Raw genomic sequence first — 26,835 nt, 5'->3', positions numbered from 1 at the left:
GAATAGCCATTTGCACTGAAGGATACAGGGCAATATATAACGGCAAAATCATAACACATATAGTGTGTAGAGTGTACGTAAACACAGCGTCGGTTGCATCGGGCAACAACTGCGAATACGTACTGTGTAGTAATCAGAATAGCCATTGCACTGAAGGATACAGGGCAATATATAGTGGCATAAATCCAAACACGCAGTGTGTAGTGTGTACATAACAGAGTCAGTTGCATCGCGCAACAACTGTGAATACGTACTGTGTAGTAATCAGAATAGCCATTTGCGCTGAAAAATACAGGGCAATATATAGTGGCATAAATCCTAACACATAACAGTGTGTAGTGTGTACGTAACACAGAGTCAGTTGAATCACACAACAACTGTGACTACGTAGTAATCAAAATAGCCAGTTGCACTGAAGGATACAGGGCAATGTCGTGGCATAAGCATAACACACACATCAGTACGGTGGCCCAGTAGTGCACAACACAATGAAATGTAAAAAGCAAACATAAGTTCACAACACAACGAAATAAAGCCACAACACAACGGAAACAAGCCACAACACAACGGAAAATCCACAACACAACGAAATAAAGCCACAACACAACGGAAACAAGCCACAACACAACGGAAAATCCACAACACAACGAAATAAAGCCACAACACAACGGAAATGCTCCCGACCACTAGAGGGCTCTCGGAGCCCAGTAAAGTTAGTTTTCCAAGCCATTGTTCATTAGAGAGTCAGCAGTCTATAAAAATATATCAACACCACGATTAGTTTTAACAGTATGTAGCTAACCATTGTTTATCGACATTTATTAATTCAAAATCACCTACGTGCATTATAGCTACATATTTATACTCTAGAATGCTTTGACGCGCTACCACAGCGCATTATCCCTGAGGGAACGTCTACCAATTCCTCCAAGTTGTTAAAACGTATAATTTGTTTTAATTAAAATTACTTCAAAAACATACAAACATAACATTCAAAAACATACATATTCAAAATCCAAAGCTTGATTGTATTTGATAGTAGACTGACTTAATATGACTTTTATAATGACTTTTTCCAATACCCTTCATGTATTTACAGTAATTAACAATTATTTTTTTTAGGAAATTTCTGTAAAAGTTTTTTTTTTTTTTTATCATGTTCCTAGTGACCAGACTGACTTATTATAGGTGGAATTGTGCCAATTCCTTCCTATTTCACCAAATGGTTTTTATTTTTATTTATCAAATTATATTATAATAAATTATACGTTTTAACCACTTGGTGGAATTGCCAGACGTGCCCTGCGCTGTGGAAGCGCGTCCAAGCATTCTCGAGTATAAATCAAATACGCAGCTATAATTCATGTAGGTTATTTTGAAGTAATATTTTAAGTTGATATACACTGTTAAAACTAATCGTGGTATTTATATATAAAGACTGCTGACTCTATAGAACAATGGCTTGGAAAACTAACTTTACTGGGCTCCAAGAGCCCTCTAGTGGTCGGGAGCATTTCCGTTGTGTTGTGGCTTTATTTCGTTGTGTTGTAGATTTTCCCGTTGTGTTGTAGATTTTCCGTTGTGTTGTGGCTTATTTCCGTTGTGTTGTTGCTTTATTTCGTTGTGTTGTGGATTTTCCGTTGTGTTGTGGCTTATTTCCGTTGTGTTGTGGCTTTATTTCGTTGTGTTGTGGCTTGTTTCCGTTGTGTTGTGAACTTATGTTTGCTTTTTACATTTCGTTGTGTTGTGCACTACTGGGCCACCGTACATCAGTGTACATAAACACAGCGTCAGTGGCATCGCACAACAACTGTGAATACATAGTTGAATCAGAATAGCCAGTTGCACTGAAGGATACAGGGCAATTTATGGCGGCATAAATCATGAACACATAACAGAGTGCGGTGTACACACACAGCATCATTTGCGTTGCACAACTACTGTGAATATGTTGTAATCAGAATAGCCATTTGCACTGAAGGATACAGGGCAATATATAACGGCACAAATCATAGCACATATCAGTGTGCGGTGAGTACATAAACACAGCGTCAGTGGCGTAGCGACAACAACTGTGGATACATAGTTGAATGGCCAGTTGCACTGAAGGATATCATACAGGGCACAAACGGCACAATCATAGCACATATCAGTGTGCAGTGAGTACATAAACACAGCGTCAGTGGCGTAGCGACAACAACTGTGAATACGTAGTTAAATCAGCATGGCCAGTTGCACTGAAGGATACAGGGCAGCCTGACAACATAAGCTGTAAGCACATCAAATGTAATGTTACGTAGGCCCAGCGTCAACAGCATAAGCGGTAACGACTGCGCAACCCCGTAGTCAAGACTGACTAGGGGTAAACAACACTCACCGGATTGTTGCTGTGCACTTTCCATTGTCAGAGCGAGGCGGCTAGAGACCTCTATGCTAGAGACTTATAACATCCGTAGTTCCGTACTTCCCTTTTTTCTTTTGGAGACGGAGCCATGGCCTTTGCCTCGTCTCTCTAGACGCGCGTCTTGCGCACGACTACCAAAGGACGCCGTGGAAGACGGCGTCTTTCTTGAAGTAGCCTGGCTGAGATACCGGGCTAAGTATCCTTATCAACAGAGCCTCTCGCGTCGAGTTCTTCTAGCGAGCCCGCGAAAAGGACCGGTCACCGGAGTGGCGACGGGCAGCGTCAACTCGTCTTAGGGCGGGAGAGGGCCCACCAGCGGCCTGCTGGCGGCAGTGGGCCTCATCTCCGCTGATGCCCGGGTTTATTCCCCTGAGGGCGCGCACTGTCCGGCACATGCCCGCCGTCGTGAGTGCGGCCTCGGTTGATCCTTGTTAGGGTAGAGCGAGTCGATAGGACCCGCACATATCTGGCATGTAAGTTAGCAGCCATCGGATGCGGGGAGGAAACATGGTGAGTAACCTCGATTGCAACTTCCACGATGACTTCAGATAAGACTTCTAGCGTGAAGAAAGAGATTCTGACGTTATTGCCGCGCCCATGCTATTTATACTGCCCGCGGTCCGGTCAGCATTTGCATGTTTCGCGTCAATTGGCCAGCTGTCTCCAGCTGGCGTTAGCCTATAAGATTTCAGTGAAAATGAGGAGGAAGGGAGTTCCCATATACGTCAGTGACGTAATGTCGAAGTGACCGCCTTGAAAGGGAACAGAGCTTTCAGTACACGCATATTTGAAATAAACAAATCTGTTTTCAAAAGCTGCCCAATTTTTCATTAAATTATTTTAGACATAATATTTATTAAATTTTTGATCCGTGCATTTGTATGCATGCTACAGGTAAATCCAAGAAATTGTGCCAGCACTAGACATTTTATTCCGATTGCAAAACGCAATGTACTCCATTATCTTGTTTATCTTTGCCAAACCTGGAACTAAAAAATGATATACTGATATTAAAAAGGGAAGTGAATGAGCTTAGATGTTAAAAGAACTTTACCATTTCTCTTTTTTTCTGCTACACATGGCAGAAGAGCCGGCAGCACTTCCGCAAATTGTAAGTATAAACTTCAAGCATAAATTGATTAAAATCTCTATTTCTAAAGGAATTGCTCAGTGTTAAACTGCACATATCGCTGATTCTTTCATGATTAATTGCTTGTGATGTTTCTTGTTTGTAAGATGCTGGAAAAGTGTCTTCTATATGATTAAATGTAAATAGGAACCGATTTTAAAATTAATTATTTAACCATATCTGTGGGTGCAGTTTATGTACAACTTGCAATGCTGAGAGCATGGCTTAAAAAAACAGTGAGTACAGACTTTAAACTAAAAGTACAGATTTCAAAATAATTTTCAGATTTTCAGATAAAAACAATGAAAAAATGTCCTGTGGCCCAAAGGGGCCAATATTGAGGGTGCTATACTTTCTCAATTGCTTTTGCACTTCAAGTCACACCTGTAGACTTCTCACTCCATTCCTCTACTTTGAAATCATTCTGCTATTTGACCAGTGTTTTACCTCTTTACTAGGTACAACTCAGAGCCCTGATGACCTACAACAGGTGAGAATACATGCTGTCAAGAATGACTGTGGGAGAAAAAATTATCTAGGGAGAGACGTAATCAATCCTGAATCTCAAGTCATATGGTATTTCCAAGTGCCAAATAGGCCACATGCTTCTGTAAATGACTAAACTTCTCTTCACCCATGTATTAGGATGTCACTTGTGCTGATGCCACGATACTGAAAACAGGCAAAGTCAACAGAAGCGCCTCACCATCAGGGGACATTGAATACGCTGCGGTTTGCTTCAGTAGTCGCTTAACATCACTGCGAGCCTCAGCCAATCAGACGGCTTTAGGTGTCCACACAGAAGAGCAGGAAACTGTGTATGCACAGGTGAAAAAAAAGAGTACAAACGTTACATCCACTGCAGGTTTCTATTGAAGAATTACGTGTTTGAACAGTAGAGACAATAAAGGGCTGATCACACAAATGACGATAACTGTAAGTTAATGATCATTCTAATTCTAACAATAAGTAAGTCCACACAACCACACCATGAGCTATAACGATAACCACAGAGGAACAATATCACTGAAATCACTTTAAGAAAAAAACTATTTTCAGCTGATAAATGACAAAAAAAACATTGACAGCCGATTAGAATCCAGCCACCCTGAGCATTTAAAGCAGCAGACGGCATAACTGCAGCATACAACTGAACATAAACAGAACTTTATCGTTCATTGGTGTGGCACTAATATAGTTATTATTCTTAGTGTAAACAGACCTTAAAGGGGTGGTTGATTATGATTTCACTTTCCTGACTTTAGTTAGTGTGTAATGTTGCTGTTTGAGAATAAACAACATCTGCAAAGTTGCAACGCTCAAAGTTCAAAGCAAAGGGAGATATTTGCTTTTAAAGAAATCGTTTTTTAAGGACTACAACAAACGGCTGGTAGGGACTACACAAGCTTCCTCCCGGGTTAGTGACATCACTAACCCTATAATTTACATAAACCCCGCCCCTGGGAACAAGATTTATAGATTATCATGACAGAATATGCTAATCAATGACTAGAAGATAACTACATAAGCTACATAAATTCATCAACTAACCATTCAGAAACGTCCTGTTGCATTCTACATGTTGTCACTTCTTCTTGAGTCTCTCCATCATTGTCTGACTCCAGTTTGAACATAAACATTGACATTTCCAGTGCATGTCTGTGTGAGGTAAAAGGACAGGAGCTCTTGAAGCTCCTCCCTCTGTGTCGGGAGCAGCAGCTAATTTGCATTTAAAGTAACAGACACAAAAACGGTGCGTTTTTGCTCCCCCTCAAAAAGTGACAATTTTAACATGCTATATAAAAATATCTGTGGGGTATTTTGAGCTGAAATTTAACCTACACACTCTGGGGACATCAGAGACTTATTTTACATATTGTGAAAAGGGCATTATACCACCTCTTTAATTGTTATTCTGCCAAAATGGCCCAAAAACTGTAAAAAGAGTAAAAAGAGTGCCTGTTATCTTTTTAGGTAGACTTGATTTGGTGTGGTCTATGCAAAAGTCGAAAATCTTCTTAAAATGAAGGAAATGTGCTGATTACAAGACATTTGAATTTTTATCCCTTTGTTGGCTTTGTCTGCAGAAAGCAGAAAAACAAAATCCAGTCTGTACACAGCATTAGGGTGAGAGTAATTTTGAAAAATGCATGTTGTTAAAGACAAATTCATATTTTTTTTATTCCAAATGAGTTTCTTTGTCAATCTATAGTTTTAACATAACATAAATGTGGAAGCCCCTCAACTCCTAAAACTGACCCCCTTGACCTTAAAGCAATATCCTCTGATCTAATATTTATGTAAATAAGCATAATTTTATAATGCAATTCAAATTTTTATAGAAATTTTTATTTTAAAATAAAACATAGTTTCTGTGACCTTTTTGAACATATGTGAGTCTGCTATTTCCTTCCTTCTTTCATCAGTCATTTTTCAGTGTATGTGATGTGTGTGGGAAAATGTACAAATGTAAGTTGAACCACAACCACAGATGTCTGACTTTCTGTTTCTAAAAACACTGATCTATGGTAAATGCAGCGTGTGCACATTTGTGTTGAGGTATGTGGTGTGATCTCCAGCACTGTTTACGGACTCACACGTTCTTACAGACAGATCAAAGTCCATGTTTTAATGAACAAACAGCTCCTCATTTCCAGTAACATACATATTCAGTCAGAGTGGATCTTCTCGGTATCAATAAAGTATCTCTGTTTTTAATTTCCAATTCAGACAACACAACCCCAGAATTAAATTACACAGACAGTGAATTTAAAAATAAGTATAGTACAGAAAAGTATGAATATCTGTTTAGAATATCTTTAATTAACAACTTTTTTTTTTTAATTAACAAGCGTCATTGTCCTCCATCAACGTGTGTGCTCTCATTCTGTCGCGTTCTGGCTCTGATCTGTACGGTGTCATTGAGAGAATGACGAGAGCGTCTCTGTGCTACTTCCTGTGTGTGACCTCTATGGCAACATAGAGAGAATCAGTCAGGGAAGGGAAGGAGAGTCTGTGCCACAGTCTGCCTCTGAATTCAAGTAGACGTCTGTGTGCCGCCTAAAGATCAGAGTCACAGGGGAAGTTTAATATCTTCTAAATCCTCAGACTGAGGCGGACAATCTTAACTCATTTTCAAGGTTACTTCAGACATGGTCACTGTTATAGTACATCGTTCAATAGTACAAAAGAATACTTGATATGGCACATGGCTATCCAAAAGAAAAGGATAATTCTGTCGTACCAAGGAAAAGATGGAAAGCGCATATGTCTATGATTTTGAACAAGGGGGCAAATATTGCAGAAATGTGTCATACTTTTGTCTCCCCTTTTGACAGTCTCATTTTTTCCCCTCATTTCTGCTCTCCCATTAGGTCTGTGTTGTTGCTAGACTGAGGTGGCGGTAAAGTGCAGCCTTTTGCCGGTGGGGAGTGTCCTATCCGGCATGGGCTCAGCCCGCCTCCCCCTTCACTGTCTGTATTGGAGGATGAGTGAGGAGGGGGCGGAGCCAGGCGAGGCAGAGGGGCTGAGGAGGGAGGGATTCGTGTACAAGAGGTTGTGCGGAGACTCTGGATACGCCGGCACTCCTGGCAAATGCGCACATGAGTGCAGCCTCGCGGCAGAGGCACGGTCACTGCGGGCGGTCCCAGGGCCACTGAAGGGGTGCTGTTGGCACCTAACGGGTCCTCTAGGAGTCGCTGGGGCCCGGGGCCCATGTCTGAGGGGCCTCCTCCTGGCCCTGAGCTTCCTGTCAGGGGTCCCGTACCACTGTAGAGCTTTCCATTGCTAAGGCGCATCTCTCTGACAAGGCGCAGGGGCCGCGGGGCCCCTAAAGTGATGCGGGTGGGGTGCCGAAGGGCCAGAGAGCTGGACAGGGGACGGCGGCGTCGCAGACGAGAACTTTTCTTGCAGGAAACAGCGTTACGGAATTCTGTTAACATCTCCTGACATACGGACACCTGAATATTGAAAATATATATATTAAAGGCTTGAACAAAAGAAGATTAATATATATCACAGAAGTTTAAATCACAGATACATATGTACATATATATGCTCTACTGGTCAAAAGTTTGGAATAATAAAGCTTTTTAATGTTTTTGAAATAGCACTCTTATACTCAGCATGGGGGAATTTATTTGATCAAAAATACAGTAAAATTGTGAAATATTATTACAATTTATAATAGCTGTTTTCTATTTTAATATATTTTCAAATGTAATTTATTCCAGTGATGGCGAGGCTGAATTTTCAGCATCATTACTTCATAATTTGTCTTCAGTATCACATGATCATTCATTGTCATATGATCCACAAGAAACAATTCTTATTAGTTAGGCTATTATCAATGTTGAAAACAGTTATGCCTGTTAATGTTTTTTGTGGAAACACTACTATTTAAAAAAATGTGGTAAGATTTTCTTTTTTTAAAGAAATTATTTTTATTCAGCAAGGATGCATTAAATTGATTAAAAGTGACAGTGCGGTTCTTTTGAACTTTCTATTCATCCAAGAATCCTGAGGAAATGTATCATTGATTTCACAAAAATATTAAGCAGCAAATACTGATATTAAGAAATGTTTATGAAAATCCAGCATTGTCATCACATGAAAAAAATATTAAAATATATTCAAATAGAAAACAATTATTTAAAATTGTAATAATATTACTGTTGATAGTGCATTTTGATTAAAAAACAAGCCTTGTTAAGCATAAGAGACAACTTTCAAAAACATTAAAAATTCTTAATTATTTCAACATTTTTGGCTGGCAGTGCATATACATGAATATCACAGAACTGTACAGTATATTACACAAGTAGACATGCACACCGTGACAACCACTGACTTCACTACAACACACACTAACGCGAGGAGTCGGCGGGTTGCTTTGGTAACCTACTGTAGTGTGACTGTGATATTGGCGGTCGCAGGAGAGAGGCCGTACCTCGTCTGTTTCAGCTGATCGGCGTGTGGACCACACAAACTCCATCACAGCCACAAACACAGCAATAATCAGGCCACAGATTAACACCACAAATATACCGCCAATGTTCTCCATCCCAAGACCTGCAACAGTGAAGTAAACACTTTTAAACAATCCGCATCTATGACACCGCATCTTTCATCACGAAATGTTCATTTCCGCACGAAATGGAAATTCACCCTATTTTCGAGATGCATTTTATTGATCTTATTGAGAATGATTCATCTATGAATTTAAAACATTTTTTATTTAGTTTTATCTCATAATTTTATATTAAAATGTCACTTGACATTCTGAAAATGACAGACCTCTCTCTGGTGACGAATGCCAGACTTCTCCAAACATTTAGTCTGTTTAAACCCCTGCCTCTTTCACACAGTCGACTTTAAGCTCACATTCAGATCTGCCTCAATCTAATCAGCAAGCAATCAAGTGCCTGTTCTACATTTTTTTCTTTTTCAAGAACCTGTTTCACTAGGATGTACGTCAAAATATGGAAGAAAAGAACTGTCCATACTTCCATTTCATCGACTTTAAACACATACAAAACGTACTCGGTTACTAACGTAACCTCGGTTCTCTCTAGAAGAGGGAACGAGTACTGCGTTTTATCAAAACGCTACGGGAAAAGTCTCTTTTCACGAAACACTGAAGCAAAAAATTATCCTTTAATTTTCATATATGTAAAACGCGTTGCGGCAGCAGCAGTCAGCTATGGCGAGACGGCTTGCTCGCTCATTGGCTGCTCTGCGGCAACTGCTTAAGCCTATCGAGCGAGGCCTGAGATGACGTCAGGCCAATGAGGGCGCTTCGCGCCCTCCTCGCCACTTCCCGCCGAAACGGGCGTGGCTTACCTCTATAAAAGGAGCTCGAGAAGGCTGATTCACTTGATTTTGATCGCCGAAGCGAACCAGAGTGAACCGTACGCACGGCAGAGAACGCAGTACTCGTTCCCTCTTCTAGAGAGAACCGAGGTTACGTTAGTAACCGAGTACGTTCTCTTACGAGAGTTCTCTCGTACTGCGTTTTATCAAAACGCTACGGGAACCCCTTGCAAAACGCCGTGCGTGCTGGGATAAAAACACTGATCACCGGAAGCTATTTCAGGCACACAGTGCATAATCACCAGATTGACTCACACAGAGTCAGGGAATAAGGGTGGGAGCCTTAATTCCCTATACTGTAGCGTCGTAGAATAGACATGTCCACAGACGCAAGTATAACATCACATAGACAGGGTAGGGAACCTGAACTAATGTGGGAAATGTGGGTCTTACACAGTTCTGCCCAAGATAGTCGGTAGCGCATTGCGCATGGGTTTCAGTGGTCTGACTAGACGGCTGAACAGATTACACCGACAAAAGCTTAGCCTGTAAGGCGGGAACCTCTAGGTTATAAAACCTGATAAATGTAGACGGAGAGGCCCAGCCTGCCGCCGTACATATATCCTGTAGGGAAATCCCGCTGGACCAAGCCCACGAAGAAGCAACGCTTCTCGTAGAGTGCGCTCTAACTCCCTACGGGCATGGAATGCCCTTGGCAGTATAAGCCAGCGCTATGGCGTCAACTATCCATCTGGATAGACTTTGTTTCGAAACAGCCATTCCTTTGGAACGTCCACTGAACGAGACAAAGAGCTGCTCTGTCTGTCTGAAGACAGCAGAGCGGGACATATAAGCTCTTAAAACCCTAACAGGGCAAAGAAAACTCGAGTCCCCTTCCTCACTCGATGCCGGCAGGGCAGCCAGGGAAATAACCTGAGCCCGAAAAGGCGTGTTGAGGGCTTTCGGCACATAGCCGTGCTTAGGTTTGAGTATGACTTTAGAGTCATTAGGACCAAACTCCAAGCACACCGGGCTCACAGAGAGCGCGTGCGGATCGCCTATGCGCTTCACTGAAGCGAGAGCCATCAAAAACACTGTTTTGAAAGACAAATGTTTGAGGCTAATAGACTGGATAGGCTCGAAAGGGGCACCTTTCATGGCCGCCAGGACCGTAGAAAGGTCCCACATAGGGACTGAAGGAGGTCTGGGTGGATTCAGTCTCCTAGCTCCCCTGAGGAAGCGGATGACTAAATCATTCCTTCCCAGTGACTGACCCAGCGTTGAACCGGAGAACGCTGAAATAGCCACCACATACACTTTGAGCGTGGAAGGGGATCTGCCCTTATCCAACAGCTCTTGTAGGAAGGAGAGAACCTCCGTTACCTCACATTCGAGGGGTGAAAGGCTCCGAGCTGTACACCAGCCGGAGAAAACCGACCACTTTGAAGCATAGAGTCGCCTGGTCGACGGCGCTCTAGCCTCCGTGATGGTATTCATGACTCCCTCTGCGAGACCAACGGGTATCCGTTGAGCGCCCACACATGAAGGGACCATAGTTCCAGGTGTGGGTGCCAGATCGAGCCCCTGGCCTGCGAGAGGAGATCTCTCCTCAACGGCACTGGCCATGGAGCGATGTCTGCTAACTGCATCAGAACTGGGAACCATGCCTGGTTCTTCCAGAACGGTGCTACAAGCAGCACTGGGCATTTCGTTTTCCTGACCCGTTCCAACACCTGAGGCAGGAGGAAGATGGGGGGAAAAGCGTATAGCAGGCAGCGCGGCCACTTTTGGGACAGCGCGCTGTCAGTCTTTGAAAAGAATGCGGGGCAGTGAGCGTTTTCGCGGGACGCGAATAGGTCCACCTCCGCTTTGCCGAATCTCTCCCACAACAGCCGGACTGTTTGTGGGTGTAGAGACCATTCGCCCGTAGGAACGTTGTTCCTGGACAGTCTGTCCGGGCCCACATTCAGCAGCCCGGGCACATGTACTGCTCTCAGCGAGCGCAGGTTGTGCTGAGCCCATAGCAGGAGGCGTTTCGCCAGCCTGTACAGGGGTATGGAATTCAGACCGCCCTGGCGATTTATGTAGGACACCACTGCCATGTTGTCCGAACGGACTATGACGTGTTGGTCCTTGATGTGGGGACAAAAACGCGTCAGCGCGTTGTGCACTGCCAGCATTTCTAGGCAGTTTATGTGTTGGAGCTTTTCCCGTTCCGACCATAGGCCGAAGGACGGTCTGCCCTCGAGCAGCGCTCCCCATCCCGAGGTGGATGCGTCCGTAGACACCATCCTCACCCTCGAGGAAGTCCCCAGGCTTACACCTGATTGGTACCAGTCGTTCGCCATCCAAGGCACCAGGGCTGTGACACAGTCCTGATCGACCTTGAGGCGTAAATGACCGGACACCCACGCTCTGCGCGGAACCCGCGCTTTCAACCAGAACTGCAGCGGGCGCATGCGGAGCAAGCCCAGCCGGAGAACTGACGATGCTGAGGCCATGAGACCCAGCATCCTTTGAAATTTTCTGAGCGGGGTGAAAGCGCCGCGGCGGAAAGACATCGCCGCGCGCTGAATGTTCAGCACGCGCTGTGGCGACAGCCGCGCTGTCGTAGACTGAGTCCAGAACTATACCCAGAAACGGAATCGTTTGGCTGGGGTTCAGTGAACTCTTCGCCCAAATGACCGTGATTACCAAGATTCTCGAGGTGATCGAGTAAAATGGCTCTGTGCTCTATGAGCTGAGATCGTGATTGGGCTAGGATCAACCAGTCGTCCAAATAGTTCAGCACTCGCATGCCTCTGAGTCTGAGAGGAGCGAGCGCTGCGTCCATGCATTTCGTAAATGTACGAGGTGCCAGGGACAAGCCGAAAGGCAGGACTGTATACTGGTATGTCTGACCCTCGAAGGCGAATCTCAAGAATCGCCTGTGATGTGACGCTATCTGTATTTGAAAATACGCGTCCTTCAGATCTATCGACATGAACCAGTCTTCTCGGCGAACATGCGCGAGAATTTTGCTGGTTGCGAGCATTTTGAAACGGCGTTTCACTAATACTCTGTTCAGTCGTCTGAGATCCAGAATGGGTCTGATACCGCCGTCCTTTTTGGGGACTAGAAAGTATCTGCTGTATATCCCCTGTTCGCTTTGAACTCGGGGAACAAGCTCTATCGCCCCTTTGCTTATCAGTTTTGATATTTCGGCGGCGAAGTAGGTGTGCTACATTCAGCGGAACCGAAGTTTCGACGCGCGCTGTGAAGCGCGGAGGGCGTCGACAAAACTGTAGCGAGAAGCCTCTCTTTATAATGCCTAAGACCCAGTCCGAAACCCCTGGAAGCGCTGCCCATGCATCTGCATGGTTGGCTAAGGGCCGGATACAGAGCGCGCTCTGTTCGCCGTGCGACAGAGGTGCTATGGGGCTCACAAACATAGGCGTTATGCCTGCGGCATTTGAGGCGGGGGGCGCGCTTAATACAGCGGGCGGAGCGCTCGCCCTTGACCTTACAACAGTGTTTGGCTGAGTGAGGGGGGGCTGCGCGAGTCCCATGGGACTCATGTGTGCGAGTAGATGTGGGCTGTGAGCGGGCACATTTACTGCTTGGGGCGCGCTGCTTGTGTAAGCAGCGCGCGCGCTCACAGGTCTCGTTTTTACAGAGAGCCTGTGATCTGATAGACATAGTGTTCGTGGGCACTGAGTAGTGGGCACTTTTACTATGTGGGGAGCGCAATCAACCTGAGTCGATTTTATTTGCGCGAGCCCTAAGTGCAGGGCTGTGCTTGTGTGTAGGGATGGGCACTGAGAAGTGGGCATCGACACTACATTTATAGCACCATCGGCCGTGGCCGGGACACCAGAAGTACCGTGAGTAAGTGTGGGCGCGGGAGAGCGGGCACAGTTACTGCAATGAGTGCACTGTCTGTCTGAGCAGAGTGAATGCACACAGGTTTCGTCTTTACAGAAACCACAAGGCATGCAGAACATAGTGTTTGTGGGCACTAGGCAGTGGGCACGTTCACTATGTTGTGTGCGTGATCGACCCGAGTCGAATATATGAGCGCGGGCCCTGTGTGAAGGGCTGTGCTAGTGTGTAGGGATGGGCACTAGCAGTGGGCATCTTCTCTACACATATAGCATCATCGGCCGTGCTCGTGGGCAGCAAAAACACGTCTGTAGTTGCCTCTCGGGGAACAAACAGAGTGATTTGCATTCGGCGGCATAAATATTTTCTGCCGGCCGGCCTGGGATTCGAACCTCCGATCCCCCGCGCGCAAGTCTAAGAATCTACCATTGGACCACAGTGAAGATACATTGACAAAGTCAGCGCGAGTATTATCCGCACTGGCGTTTGCTTGTCAGGCATGTACCACGTGCTTGTGGGCAGCAAAAAACACGTCTGCAGTTGCCACTCGGGGAACAAACAGAGTGATTTGCATTCGGCGGCATAAATATTTTCTGCCGGCCGGCCTGGGGTTTGAACCTCCGATCGCCCGCGCGCAAGTCTAAGAATCTACCACTGGACCACAGTGAAGATACATAGACAAAGTCAGCGCGAGTATTATCCACACTGGCGTTTGCTTGCAGGCATATATACCACGTGCTCGTGGCCAGCAAAAAACACGTCTGCAGTTGCCTCTCGGGGAACAAACAGAGTGATTTGCATTCGGCGGCATAAATATTTTCTGCCGGCCAGCCTGGGGTTCGAACCTCCGATCGGCCGCGCGCAAGTCTAAGAATCTACCACTGGACCACAGTGAAGATACATAGACAGAGTCAGCGCGAGTATTATCCACACTGGCGTTTGCTTGCAGGCCTGTACCACGTGCTCGTGGGCAGCAAAAAACACGTCTGCAGTTGCCTCTCGGGGAACAGACAGAGTGATTTGCATTTTCAGAACGCCTGCAAAATGCCAGAATGTGAGAAGAGTGGAAATCGCCCAGATTCAGCGGGGCTGAAAACACTCCATTCTCTTTCGCCAGTGACGCGCGGGAACCGTAGAAACGGTGTTCGGTTGCAGGCAAGCGGGTACTACGCGCTCGCTGGCTGCAAAATGCATCTCTGCAGTCGCCTTCAGGGGACTTACAGAGCAAAGCATTGGCGGCATAAATATATATGCCGCCAGACCGGGATCCGAACCCCGGTCTCCCGCGAGGAGAACCTATAATTCCACCACTGAGCCACAGGGGGATACAGGCTTTGAAAGCGGCGTCAACAAGCAATAATATTTCCAGTCGCCGAACAGGGAACTGAGAAATGTGAGAGAAAAGAGGTCAGACCGACCAACGGTGGGACTAAGAACACTCTTTTCTCCTTCGCCGGTGAATGACGCGTGCAGAGGCAGGGTAGCTTTTCTTGTAACGTAAAGAAAAACTAATCCCGCCGTCCGCTTCCAGGAAGGGCAGCCTCGGAAAGGATGCCTGGCGAGTCCTCAGAGTCACCGTAGGCAATTGGCTCGGAGCGAGCGCGAGCGCTGCATGAGAAGGCGTCTTGAAAAAGACGCAGCTCTTTTAGGGGTGAGTGTTGCAGCGAACACACACACACACACACAGAAAACAGAGCAATATAGCAATAAAGGATATAGGCGTCGGAAAGCGCAGCAGGTACGGCTGTAGAAGGCGGCGTTGGCCAGCGGCTTCGAGGGCTCGTCCCGCTGAAGTGCTTGCTTCGAACGACGCTTGCTTCCGTGATCCAGCGATGCGTGCGCTTCGCTGAAGAGATTAAAATCAAGTGAATCAGCCTTCTCGAGCTCCTTTTATAGAGGTAAGCCACGCCCGTTTCGGCGGGAAGTGGCGAGGAGGGCGCGAAGCGCCCTCATTGGCCTGACGTCATCTCAGGCCTCGCTCGATAGGCTTAAGCAGTTGCCGCAGAGCAGCCAATGAGCGAGCAAGCCGTCTCGCCATAGCTGACTGCTGCTGCCGCAACGCGTTTTACATATATGAAAATTAAAGGATAATTTTTTGCTTCAGTGTTTCGTGAAAAGAGACTTTTCCCGTAGCGTTTTGATAAAACGCAGTACGAGAGAACTCTCGTAAGAGAACTGCATGCATTTGACAGCTACAGTGGGTGTGTGAAACCCCTGTGTTTTGGAACATGGTAGCTGGTTTCTAACTGGTTATGAGCTGGTTCAAGCTCACATTGGACCAAAAACAATCTAGCCCCCTGCTGGTTTTTGGAACTACCAGCTGTTTTTTGCAACAATGTAGCTTTTTGACCAATTAACATGTTCTGAACACAGCTACCATTTCCAACTGGATATTTCAGTAGGGATGTGTCTGTGGGAAATGATTGCGTTGAGGTGCAGAAGAGGTTCATGCCTTTGGCACGGTGGTCTTCCTCTTTGGGACACTGCCCTCCCTCCCACCATCTTCTCTTCAGGATCTCCAACCTGTTATTCTCCTGCAACTGCAGCACTGCCAGACTGATCTCATCTCTGAAAGGAGAACCTGGGAGACGGAATAATGCAGATGTCTAGCATGAGGAAGAGCCAATAAGTTATTCACATCATGACACATCTAAAAACAAGTGTGTCTGATGACAGTCTAACAAGTTTACATGATTAATGTTCGCTTAATTTATTAGTGACCTAGAAATAGTGCAGAATCTTAAATATTTCTTCATCATTGCTTACATAATTACTGGTAGTTTGCTCCAGCTTCTGAAATCAACATCTAAGATAAGTGAACACTCTTTTACTCCACTTTTCTGTGCATATTGCGTGGTTTGCTTATTAAATAAGCAATCATAACAGTATAATATAAGCGTTATGTTTAACAGTCTTGTGGCGTGATTTACTAAGCATTCAAGCTGCAGCGTTTACGCAATTGTTCATGGGGAGTAATTTCATGTGTTACATGTGCAGCAGCACAGCAGAATGTCTTACATGCTCACAGCAATGTCTGTGAATGTATTGGCAGTCTCTGTACTTGCTCTGCAGCAGCAGCGTAGCAGATCTATTCTGCCAAGACCAAATACAATAACATTGGCATATCCATTATCATGCCTATCTTTCAGAGAGTTGTCATGACAGAAATATGTAGACGTATATGGATATATACAGTTGCAATCGAAATTATTCAACCACCATTGCAAATCAGATTTAATGGCAAAATTTACAGGCTTTCAGCTGTTTGCAATTCAACTTTTAATGACTTCTGCAGTCTCAAAATTATTCAACCCATGGAATAGAATCCCTGACAACAGCACAAATCTGCAAAACGGGTGTTATCTCAAGCACACCTGATGCAGCTAATCAAGGGCTTCATTAGTTGCACCAGGTGTGCTTGAGCTAGAACACATGAAATATCTGAACTGGCTAGGTTTGTTGAGTGTCACGTTTGACTGCATGTTAGAAATATGGCTAAGTCATAAGAATGGTCCAAAAAATTAAGAGAAGATATCATCACCCTTCACAAACAAGGAACAGCATACAAAAAGATAGCAAAGGAACTACATGTTCCTAGAGACACTGTTGGAAGCACTGTTCGCAAGTTCAAAGTTAAAGGAACAGTGGTTACACTACCTGGACGGGGCAGAAAAAGGAAGCTAGCAACGGCTGCAACCAGATTCCTGAGAAGGCAGGTTCAGAAAAACCCTTGAGTGACTGCAAAAGATCTGCAGCAAGACTTGGTGGCAACAGGCACTGAGGTTTCAGCTTGCACAGTAAGGCGTGTACTAAACGCATGCGGTTTCCATGCCAGAACTCCAAGACATACATCACTACTGACCCAAAAGCACAAAGAAAAGCAGCTGGTGTCTGGCTATACATCTCGTTTGCAGCAGGTCATAACAGCAAAAGGGTGTTCTACTAAGAACTAAAGATGCTTGACATGAAGGGGTTGAATCATTTTGAGACTGCAGAAGTCATTAAAGTTGCATTTTCAGTTGAATTTGGGGAAACCACTTGAAACATTTGTTGTGTTCAGCTATTTTAATTACTTTTGTTTGATTTGTTTATTGCAAACAGCTGAAAGTCTGTACATTTTGCAAATAAACCTGATTTGCGATGGGGGTTGAATAATTTTGATTACAACTGTATGCAAAGTGAAAGTGAGCAGGTTTATATTTTGTCAAAGATGTATTACTCGACAATGTTGGTAACATCATTTTTAAGAGTTATTATGGTGTTATGGTTTCACAACCACATGATTCACATTGCTGCTACATTGCCTGTGAGGCTTCCATTGTAAAAGTATACTTTTATCTTTTAATTTTACTAATTAAGGGATCCTCTCTCTTACCTAGAGGCATGCCGATGCCATAACCCTTGGTGTCCAGCAGGCCTCCGATCTGGGTGAGGTTGCAGTTGAGGCTGCGGTGGTACTCGTTCATGGTGCTCTCAAGGAGGAAGGCATATTTCGAGTTCAAGACTCGTGCAATGCCTTCCTCTGTGCTCTTCACAAAGACACTGGGCTGCTTAGAATACATGTAGTTCCACATCCGCTGATACGTTTGATAACGGGAGTTCTGAGAGAGGGGAGGAGAGGATGTTTCATCAGTTTATACATCATAAATAAACATTTAAACTCTATTTGACATGCACAATAACAAACAGAAAGAAAACAGTGAGACACACACACACACAGATGGTAAAAACACTTGAGCAAACAAAAACCTGATAAGAAAATACACAGTCATTAAGCCAAGGGTATTCTACACGAAAAACCAACAAGAAAATTAACAAGAGACACAAAGCCCATCCATACACAGATGCAAATATATGCCTGCTGGCCCTTTCCATGAATATGGTACAAAATTGAGCCTAAAAATATTTAACATGTTTTCCCTTTTCAACAGATGTTCAGTGAAAGGAGATGCATAAAGAATTAGAGGCACAAATCTCAAGTTTCTTTACTTACACCTATTAGATAAACTTGTATCCCACACAAAACCTTTTGGAGAAAACTGGAGATTTAGACTTAATTTAGGCTAATTTTACAACCTTATGGACTAGTACATTTTTACATATTTTTTTACATTTTATAAATATTGTCAATTTGATTTTTTAATTACACCAATAAAGACTATCGACATGAAATTAAAATCCGAACTTTCTATTTTCTAAATGCTTGTTATTGATCTTGTTTGAACGATTCATCAATGCATATGTTTCAGGAGAGTTTCCTCCGAGAAGGGAAGGGAGGCAATGCCTCCTTAAAAATTTGGAAAATAATAAAACAAAAAAATAAAAATTTAAGGGTGTGGATTTTGGGAATAAACAGCTGCTTCAATGTATTTGTAATGAGTGATTATAATTAAGGTTTAATCAAAGTTTTTCCTTCTAAATATCACGAGTTGAATGACTTCTCTAGGGCTTGTGAGATTTTACTTTGTTATTGAAGTTACCAGTGTGGTTACTGAAATGTTCTTTTCATGTATTCTCTAATATCTGTATTTGATATCTGAATGTAGTAACAGTGCTTGCTCATTTAGCCTGGCTTCCAGCAATGAAATATGGATAAGATAAGATGTTTTGTTTTGTTTTGTTAAGAAATGTCTTCAACATGTGTCAGTACATTCATGTGTTTTTCTAGGGTACTCTGACAGCAATGGTCACAGGGGTCATTTGAAGTGTATAGTTTAAGGGACCATTTCTTTGTTAAAGCTTTACTATACTGCGTTATACTAAAGTGTCCTCTCCTTGAGAGAAAGAACGCATTATCTTGATGTTTTGAGACGACTCTAATGTTTATAGTTAGAGCCTGGCCAAATCCAACCTTGGAAAAGCTGTGTCGGTGTGTGCGTTAGTCTTTTTGGTTACAGTTAAGGAACAACTGGCATTATTGGAGATTGACTAAGTTGTTGTTCGGGACAGGCCGGCACACAGCAACCCAAATTTGAGAACTGGAAGGTTACGACGTGCCTAACTTAAGGGTCTGAGTGTCAGCTGCCTAATCGATGGAGATATGCTTCAGTCTATCTGTATATGTGTGGAAAATTACTATGTTTATCTATTTCTTAGCCAATGAGAATCATTCAACCTGAAGCAAGGACGTGGGTTAGGTGGTGGGTAATTAAGAATGAAAGTGGCAAAGTCACGTGAGAGGAGGCAATGCCTCTCTATCGCACCATGGATACAGGGCTTGAATTTCGGTGCGGGATTTCGGGTATTGCGCATATTTTTTATCATTCCCGCAGGTCTCCCATTTATAATGCGGGAAATTCCCGCAAACATTGATTCACTTTAGCATGTAGGTTCAGGTTGTATTAGTAAATTAATCCACGCAGATGGAAAATCAAATCAGTCATTTTAAAACTGTCTGCGAGACGCAATTTCACAAACAGCGTGAGTGATTCAGCGGCGCTGCGTCTTCTATCTCGCGTCTCTCAAAATGGGTTGCACAATGCAATCGTTAAGCGCGCAGCAGGCGGCGGAAATACACTCTCGCGTTTCGGGAGTCGATCGGGCCAGCATTGCATCACGAGTAACTAAAGTTTACCATTTGCACGTCTTTTCAAGTCTCACCAGTTTAAACAGTCACGCGATTTTAAACTCTTCGGTACTTGCGCGCTGTCTGAGAGATGCTTTTTTCTCTGCACACATACATAGAGTAAAGCAGCCTCACAAACAGCTCGCGGGTAACAAAAGTTATTTTTCGTGGATTATAAATCGCTTTAACAGTCAAAAACATAAGAAAATGATGTCAATTTCGGTCTTGGAGAGTATGCTCTAATCTAAACACAGTCGGTTATGTCTTAAATAAGCATAAATCGCACGTGACCGTATAATGAAAACAGGATCCGTGCACTAGCTCTTAAAGGGACAGCAGCCATATGTGTCTGTCATTAATTTGTTTGTCAAAACAACAAAACATAGCTTTCATTTTAAGGAATCAGGATTAATAGCCTATGAATTTAATTTAGTCAGGACTAAAATACTACCCAGTGTTATTTTACATTTGATTAGGCTACTTTATTCAGTCTCTGTAGTATTTCTGAATAGCCTACTAGTTTTAGACCTAAGCAAAAACTTTTCTCTTTATTTCTCTTTATTGATATCTTTATTCTATTGTATTTATTTGTGCTACTTTTTTCAATTTAATTCAAAGATTGAAATCAAGCTTCCTTGAGTTGTGTAAATTCTTAAGAACAAAATGACCCCATTGTAAAAATGCAATGAGTAGGCTAAGCATACATTTAGGCGAGATAAATGAAATTAAAAAAAAGTCTAAACTCCCCCCTCAAATTAAAAATTCCCCCCCATAAGAATCACCTAAGGGGGGATTTCCCCCCCATTTTCCAAAATGAAATTCAGGCCCTGGGATATGATTGGTTCGAGCGATTAATCCCGCCTCTTGTTTTCGTGCACATTCACAAATAAGTCTAAATTAACAAAATGATGGTGTTAATGGGAGGACTAATTAAAAAGTAAGCAACAACTCAACAACAACTTGTAATGGCCTAAAAACATAATGACTGTGGGTTTTTTTTTTAGTGAGCAATCAGCTTGGGGAAATTAAAGGTACATTTTTGTGTCTGTGACCAGTGTTTATCGAGCTTGATGACGCATGATAAGTTGATGAAAAAGAACAAATAAAATATATTGTTTAAATTGCTACTACCTATTATTTTGGAAGTTAATGAAATGTATACTTGTGTATGATTCACATATGAATGAACATTCACATGTGCAAGCTAGCATGTGTTCATATTTCTGTCCCTATAGATGTGTATACACTTAAATATTAGTATCAAATGATTTGTACCATAAAAAAGGTCATGGTGCTTCCTCCATGAATGGTGCCGTATTGTATATTGGTTTGATCAGCCAGGTCATCGGGCGATTCAATTGGCACTTCCATTCTCTGCACTGTCAGAAAAGCAGCCAGATTCGCTGTGTATGAGGAGATTATTATAAGAGTGAATGCCCACCTGAAAGAGAGAGAGAGAGGACATAAATGATGGAAGCAGAGTGCAAAAAGCCCATAGCTGTGCTGTGTAATGTGTCCATTGACTCTGTTAAAATGAACATCAACACATATGGAGCCCCAGCACACGCTCAAACTCACCAGACCCCACTAACACAGCGTGTTGATAGGGCTCGGGGCATGATCTCTGACCCCTGCTGCATGAAGCCCCCGACAGGAAACCACAGGCTGTTTCCGAGCGTGTACTGATTTTCCAGCAGGTCTTTGCGCTCACGCAGACACGGGTGAGGGTTATACCATTCGTACGGACTCAACCTGATACAAATACACACAAACATAGGGAGAGAGAAATCTAGCATAGAGTATTCAATATTTATTTCTTCACTATACTATAAAGGGTATGATCTTTTTAATGGAAAACAAGACAAACACATTGATTAAGACCATGATCGTTAGCAGATTTTGAGTGTGTTGGTGTGCGTTTGTGTGTGTACCTAGCAGAAAGAAAAAGCACACAGCTGACAGCAAGGTAAGCCAGCAGCATGAAGAGCCAAACAGCCGGTGAGAAGGGATCCAGGAAGGAGAAATAACCTGGCTTCCTACCCTGAGAGACAGTGGAAGAGAAAAAGAGGTAAATGAATGCGACTGAAGGAAGGAAATAATGAATATTCAATCTATTAATTACATTTAAGTGTTAATTTATTAAGTAAATGCAGTGTTACATATCAAATACATGCACAAACTGTTGTGTGAGGTGAAGGAGTAAGGCATAAGTTAAATATGCTGTTACAGCGGTGAATCGCTCAATATAGAGCGTTAATCAGATCAATCCGTAATTATATGTGAGAAGGTGTCTTTGATATTGATGCACTCTGTCTTTAAGACGAAAACAGAAATGTGCTTGGTTGTTAATGTCTATTATTGTGAAGTTTATGGTGTCAGTTAGACATGAATGGATCAAAGGAAATATTAAAGTTAATCGAGGTGATGCATGCGCATTTGTTGTTATGTGTTAGGCTACCATGTGCCTGCATGAGCAACGTCATCTCATGTGCTGTTCATGTTTTGTCATTTCAGTTTCAGTGTGAGACAGTAAAGAACCTTGATTCCAACACGTTCTGGATTTAGTGTTATTCCTCGAGTGTGTTACATGTATCATCTCATGATTCTCGTCCTCTCAGTTCATTCAAATGGTTTAATCTTGCATGTTTTACTCCGGACGCAAGATGGCGCTATTGATCAAAACGGCACAATAGAGCAGGCACGGCGCCAGGATTTCAGTTTTGGATGGGCCAGACCAATTGTGGGTGGGCCTTAAATTAAAAACGTTAAATTAAAAACGTTATCCAATCACTGTTTAACCTAATAAAAATTACTGACTAATATTATCTGTGCGTATAATATAGATTTTAATAACTTAATGCTCTTTAAATATTTTGTTGCATTGTAAAAAGTGTCGGTGCATAGGACGGACCTATCCGCGATCGCTCTCCATGGTTCTGACCAAAGAAGAGCGCTTTGTAATCTCCATTACGCATCATACCTGGCGTTGTCTCTTAGTGCGCTACGAAGACTCTTGACTATAACTTAACTAAAGGTATACTACCACTAAAGGTATACCATTGCTAGGCGTCTTCAGGGCTTACATCCACTCTCGAGGCAGATGCGCTGGCGCCCTCCTAGCAACGGCGCTGGTCGCCGAGAAAGATGTGATACATCATGAGATGCGCAAATATGTCTGGAGACATGACATGTAAGACATGATTTTGACCACTTCAATGAGTTTTGTTTTGTAGAAAGACTCTTTTTAAAAGACTTTCGTTTTGTATAAATTGTATCTTAATTTTGATCAATGTTTTGTCAACCATTTGCCTGTATTTAAAATAAGAAGAAAATATATAGCAGACAATGTAATAAGGCGCTGGCATGATCGCATTGCACGTGAACTGAAGGGCGCCGAAACTCAGCTTGTGCCTCACAGATTTGAGAAATATAGGCTATCTATCTATTATAGAAAGCTTAACATGTCTACTTTTAAACGAAAATATTCAAAACCAAAAGAAATAGGCTCTCTGATTATGAAATCCATATGAAATGTGCATTTCTCTCTGGCGTTCATGGCGAGTCCGCATCGTCAACTTCATCTTTGCAGCGACAAAGAAAACACCAGTTTATTAATAAATAATTAAATGTCTCCTTGCTATTTTAGACACATTCATAATCATTACTTTTACCGGTTCTTTGTGGCTAGCTTTAAGCGTTCGGTCGTGCGCTTGAGTGCGGATATTACAAACGCTCATTATCCTGTGTAGGCTATATAGCCTATTTAAGTAGTATAATTAAAATAATATACAGGGGCGATTTGTCCACGAATGGCTTAAATGAACAGCTACTAGTCGACTAGAATTTTTTTTTTAAGTCGGAGGCAGCCCTTATTCCACATATTTTCGAACCAGGAAGCAGGCCATTCTGGGTTGAGCGAGCGACCCTACGGAATGAGCGAGCAGAGCGGAATATTCAGAAATGCGCTCTCCGCTCACGAGCTCTGATCGGAACAAACCCGAACCACTGTCTGCTGAATTTGCGCAGAAACATCAAAATAGACGTAACCAGCTTCTTAAATTTGTTTTTAAAACTAAACATTTAGACTATTTTAGCACAAATTATGAGCTTATTGACGATTTTTTATAGTTCTTGACAAAATTAGAACGTTTTTTTTTTTTAAAGAAAAGTTTTGGGTGGGCCTGTTGAAAAGTGGGTGGGCCTAGGCCCGTCAGGCCCACCCATAACGCCGTGACTGCAACAGAGTCGTCTGAAATGGATTTAAATACTCTTCCATCGAAAGCAGAACTTGCGGTTTAGTGTTTACCAAGTAAAGATATATAGCCAATATTTCACTAACCAGTTTTCCGTTTGAGTGAGTGTGGGTCAGATTTTTCTTATAACACAATTGGTCTCTCTAAGGGTATTAAAACCTGAAATCAGTCAACAATTATGAGTTAAATTCCTAATGAAAATGAATTTCAATTCATTATTCAAATTAATCTAAATTAATCACAATATTTGATTAGAAAAGCAAGGAAATTAAGATGTTTTTAAATACACTATTGCAACTTATTTTCCCCAGATATTGAACACAAGCCTATCACATTCTGACAGTCCACAGCAATAAATCTTGTTATCAAGTTTGTCGTCTGAGGTAAACTTAGAGGTCGTTCACAAAGAATTTGTTTGTGTATTTTTTAGTTGTTAGACTACGTAAACTGATGCCACTGTGTTGACTCTCTCTCTCTCTCTCTCTCTCTCTCTCTCTCTCTCTCTCTCTCTCTCTCTCTCTCTCTCTCTCTCTCTCTCTCTCTCTCTCTCTCTCTCTCTCTCTCTCTCTCTCTCTCTGTGTGTGTGTGTGTGTGTGTTTGTGACTTACTATATGGACCCTGTCTCTCTCTCTCTCTCTCTCTCTCTCTCTCTCTCTCTCTCTCTCTCTCTCTCTCTCTCTCTCTCTCTCTCTCTCTCTCTCTCTCTCTCTCTCTCTCTCTCTCTCTCTGTGTGTGTGTGTGTGTGTGTGTGTTTGTGACTTACTATATGGACCCTGTAGAGAATACTGATGCCCAGGGTCATAAAGGGTTTTGAGAAGTCAATGATCTTCTCCCTCTCTGATGTGATGGTAAAAGCAGCTACAGCCATATCAGCTTTCTGCTCCAAAGAATGAAGGAGAGAGAGAAGGAGAGAGCAATAAAACATTGTAGAAGCACAACATAAATTCTAAGTCATCTAGACACTGTAAGGAAAATCACATAGAATTTAATTGAATGCAACCGTGTGAAAATACTTGTTATTTCAGTAGAAAACAAGTTGATGAGAACGACTACATACCCTGTTGATCAGCTCTCCCACCATGCCCGTCCACGAGCCGTTGGGTTCAGGTGCCCCATACAGGCCATCATCCACCAGTTTGATGCGGAAGTTGAACTTGAGGATACCAGCCAGCTCTCTTAACATGTCCACACAAAACCCCTCATACTGCTCGTTCCCCTCAAACTCTTGGTAATTCACCTTTCTCATCATGTATGGGTTCTCCTGCACACACAAACACACACATTTCTGTATTTAGTACAAGTTCATGGCCCCATCACTTTCATCTTACTGTATTGGATGAAAATATATCACTCAAAACTGTACATGTTTTTTTTATTCTTTTATCATAATATCACAATTAAGAAAACAGCAGTGAATTTGAAATAATTTCACTACTTTAGATGGAGCAGATGTTGCTTTACCATGTCTTCAGGTGACACACAAAAAGAAATATTCCAGTTCCTCATTTTTGTCCATTCTCTAATCAATATTGACGTAATTTGTCTTTTCATTGTGTAAATAATTAATTAAGAGTTTAAGTTTTAGGACAAGAATTACTGATGTAGGTAAACTTCCTGTGAACATAAGTGGGCTATTTGGGCCTGCTGTGGTGCAGTTGGTTCTCACCAGTATGGTGGTGATGATGAGGCTCTTGTTAGCCAGAGTCTCAGAGACTTTGATGTCCAGACTGGTGGAGTTCATCAGCAGAGTGTTATTAGAGTACCAGATCCCAATCTAACACAGAGATGGTTCAGAAATTAAGCAATCAAAACAACGATGGTAGCACTATTTAAATATGTGTGTGTGTCCTACTTAACCATAATTTGGGGACAAATCTGTACCCAGAAGTGAACTAAATCTGACAAAACCTCCTTTTGGGGATGTCCTTATTTGTTCGGTTTATTTTTACAAATTGTGAAAGTACATACATTTTTCTGTTAGGATTTAGGCCAAAGTATACTTGGACGTCCGCGTACCATCTGCGTGACGTAATTTTCGTCATCAGGAGGGTCCGCGGACATCCACACACTCCATCCGCGTGCAGCCCAATTTTTGTGACCACATGGACGCTGCATGTACAATGTGCGAGCGACTTGAGTGATTCGCACGTGCAGAATGCGTCTTTCCACGCTCACGGCCAAAGGAGAATACTTTGAAAGGCTTGCACGTTCAACTATGCGGAAGCCGGAGTGGAACACGAAAAATTAAGTAGACCTGGGCCTTTAGGGTTACAGTATATAAAAACAGTAGAAGTCTGTGGAATGTCCTCAATTAGATATCTAAGTAAATGTGTATGTATGTGCCTTTAACCTCTTTGTGGCCTCCCCTGTGCTTCTCCAAGATATGGAGGGTGTAATTGGTCCTCTGGCCTTTACTGTTGAACTCAACTCGACCTGTCAAGCCATCATACTCCACCTGATCAAAACATTAAAGAGAGAGAGAGAGAGAGAGAAAGAGAATCGGAAACAGCTATGTTACTTTTGATAACACAATGGGTGCTCTCTAAGCAGAAAACATTCCTGAAGGACTTTCAAGTGGAATTGAATTTACCCATACACACACACAAACACACACACAGACTGACCATACGCAGGTAGTTCATGAGGCTGGTTCCGTGTTGCCAGATCTGAGGGGAGGTGCAGCTAAGAGGCTTGATGCCAATCTCCTGACTCCGGTTGAGTTCCTGCACTGCACTCACCACCACATGGACCGCATCAAACAGCAGGGCCGACGACAGCTGAACACACACACACAGTTAAGGATGAGCATTCT

The 26,835-nt window shown here is 43.0% G+C and overlaps 1 protein-coding gene and 1 long non-coding RNA gene across 2 annotated transcripts in view; one reads left to right on the top strand and one right to left on the bottom strand.

The window, feature by feature from the left end:
- The first annotated feature begins 3,450 nt into the window (after nt 1-3,450).
- On the top strand, nt 3,451-5,919 carry LOC308704241. Its single transcript, XR_014031781.1, has 3 exons — nt 3,451-3,515; nt 3,992-4,023; nt 4,179-5,919. It is a non-coding gene; the product is annotated as an uncharacterized lncRNA (long non-coding RNA).
- A 967-nt stretch (nt 5,920-6,886) lies between these two features.
- The window catches only part of grik5 (glutamate receptor, ionotropic, kainate 5), a gene marked incomplete at its 3' end in the record, with an annotated part of 30,197 nt that continues 10,248 nt past the window's right edge, over nt 6,887-26,835 (bottom strand). The window contains exons 8-19 of the mRNA XM_081387940.1: nt 26,648-26,800; nt 26,374-26,478; nt 25,690-25,797; nt 25,081-25,284; nt 24,787-24,900; nt 21,702-21,811; nt 21,349-21,522; nt 21,046-21,211; nt 17,581-17,806; nt 15,658-15,786; nt 8,437-8,603; nt 6,887-7,492 (exon numbers count right to left, since the gene is read on the bottom strand). Coding sequence (XP_081244066.1) covers nt 6,887-7,492; nt 8,437-8,603; nt 15,658-15,786; nt 17,581-17,806; nt 21,046-21,211; nt 21,349-21,522; nt 21,702-21,811; nt 24,787-24,900; nt 25,081-25,284; nt 25,690-25,797; nt 26,374-26,478; nt 26,648-26,800 — 2,262 coding nt within the window. The remainder of the gene's footprint in view (nt 7,493-8,436; nt 8,604-15,657; nt 15,787-17,580; nt 17,807-21,045; nt 21,212-21,348; nt 21,523-21,701; nt 21,812-24,786; nt 24,901-25,080; nt 25,285-25,689; nt 25,798-26,373; nt 26,479-26,647; nt 26,801-26,835) is intronic.

The sequence above is a fragment of the Scardinius erythrophthalmus genome (assembly GCF_964197995.2).
Source record: "Scardinius erythrophthalmus genome assembly, chromosome: 16".
In the NCBI taxonomy this organism is placed as follows: Eukaryota; Metazoa; Chordata; class Actinopteri; order Cypriniformes; family Leuciscidae; genus Scardinius; species Scardinius erythrophthalmus.
This window is presented reverse-complemented; position numbering and strand designations above follow the sequence as displayed.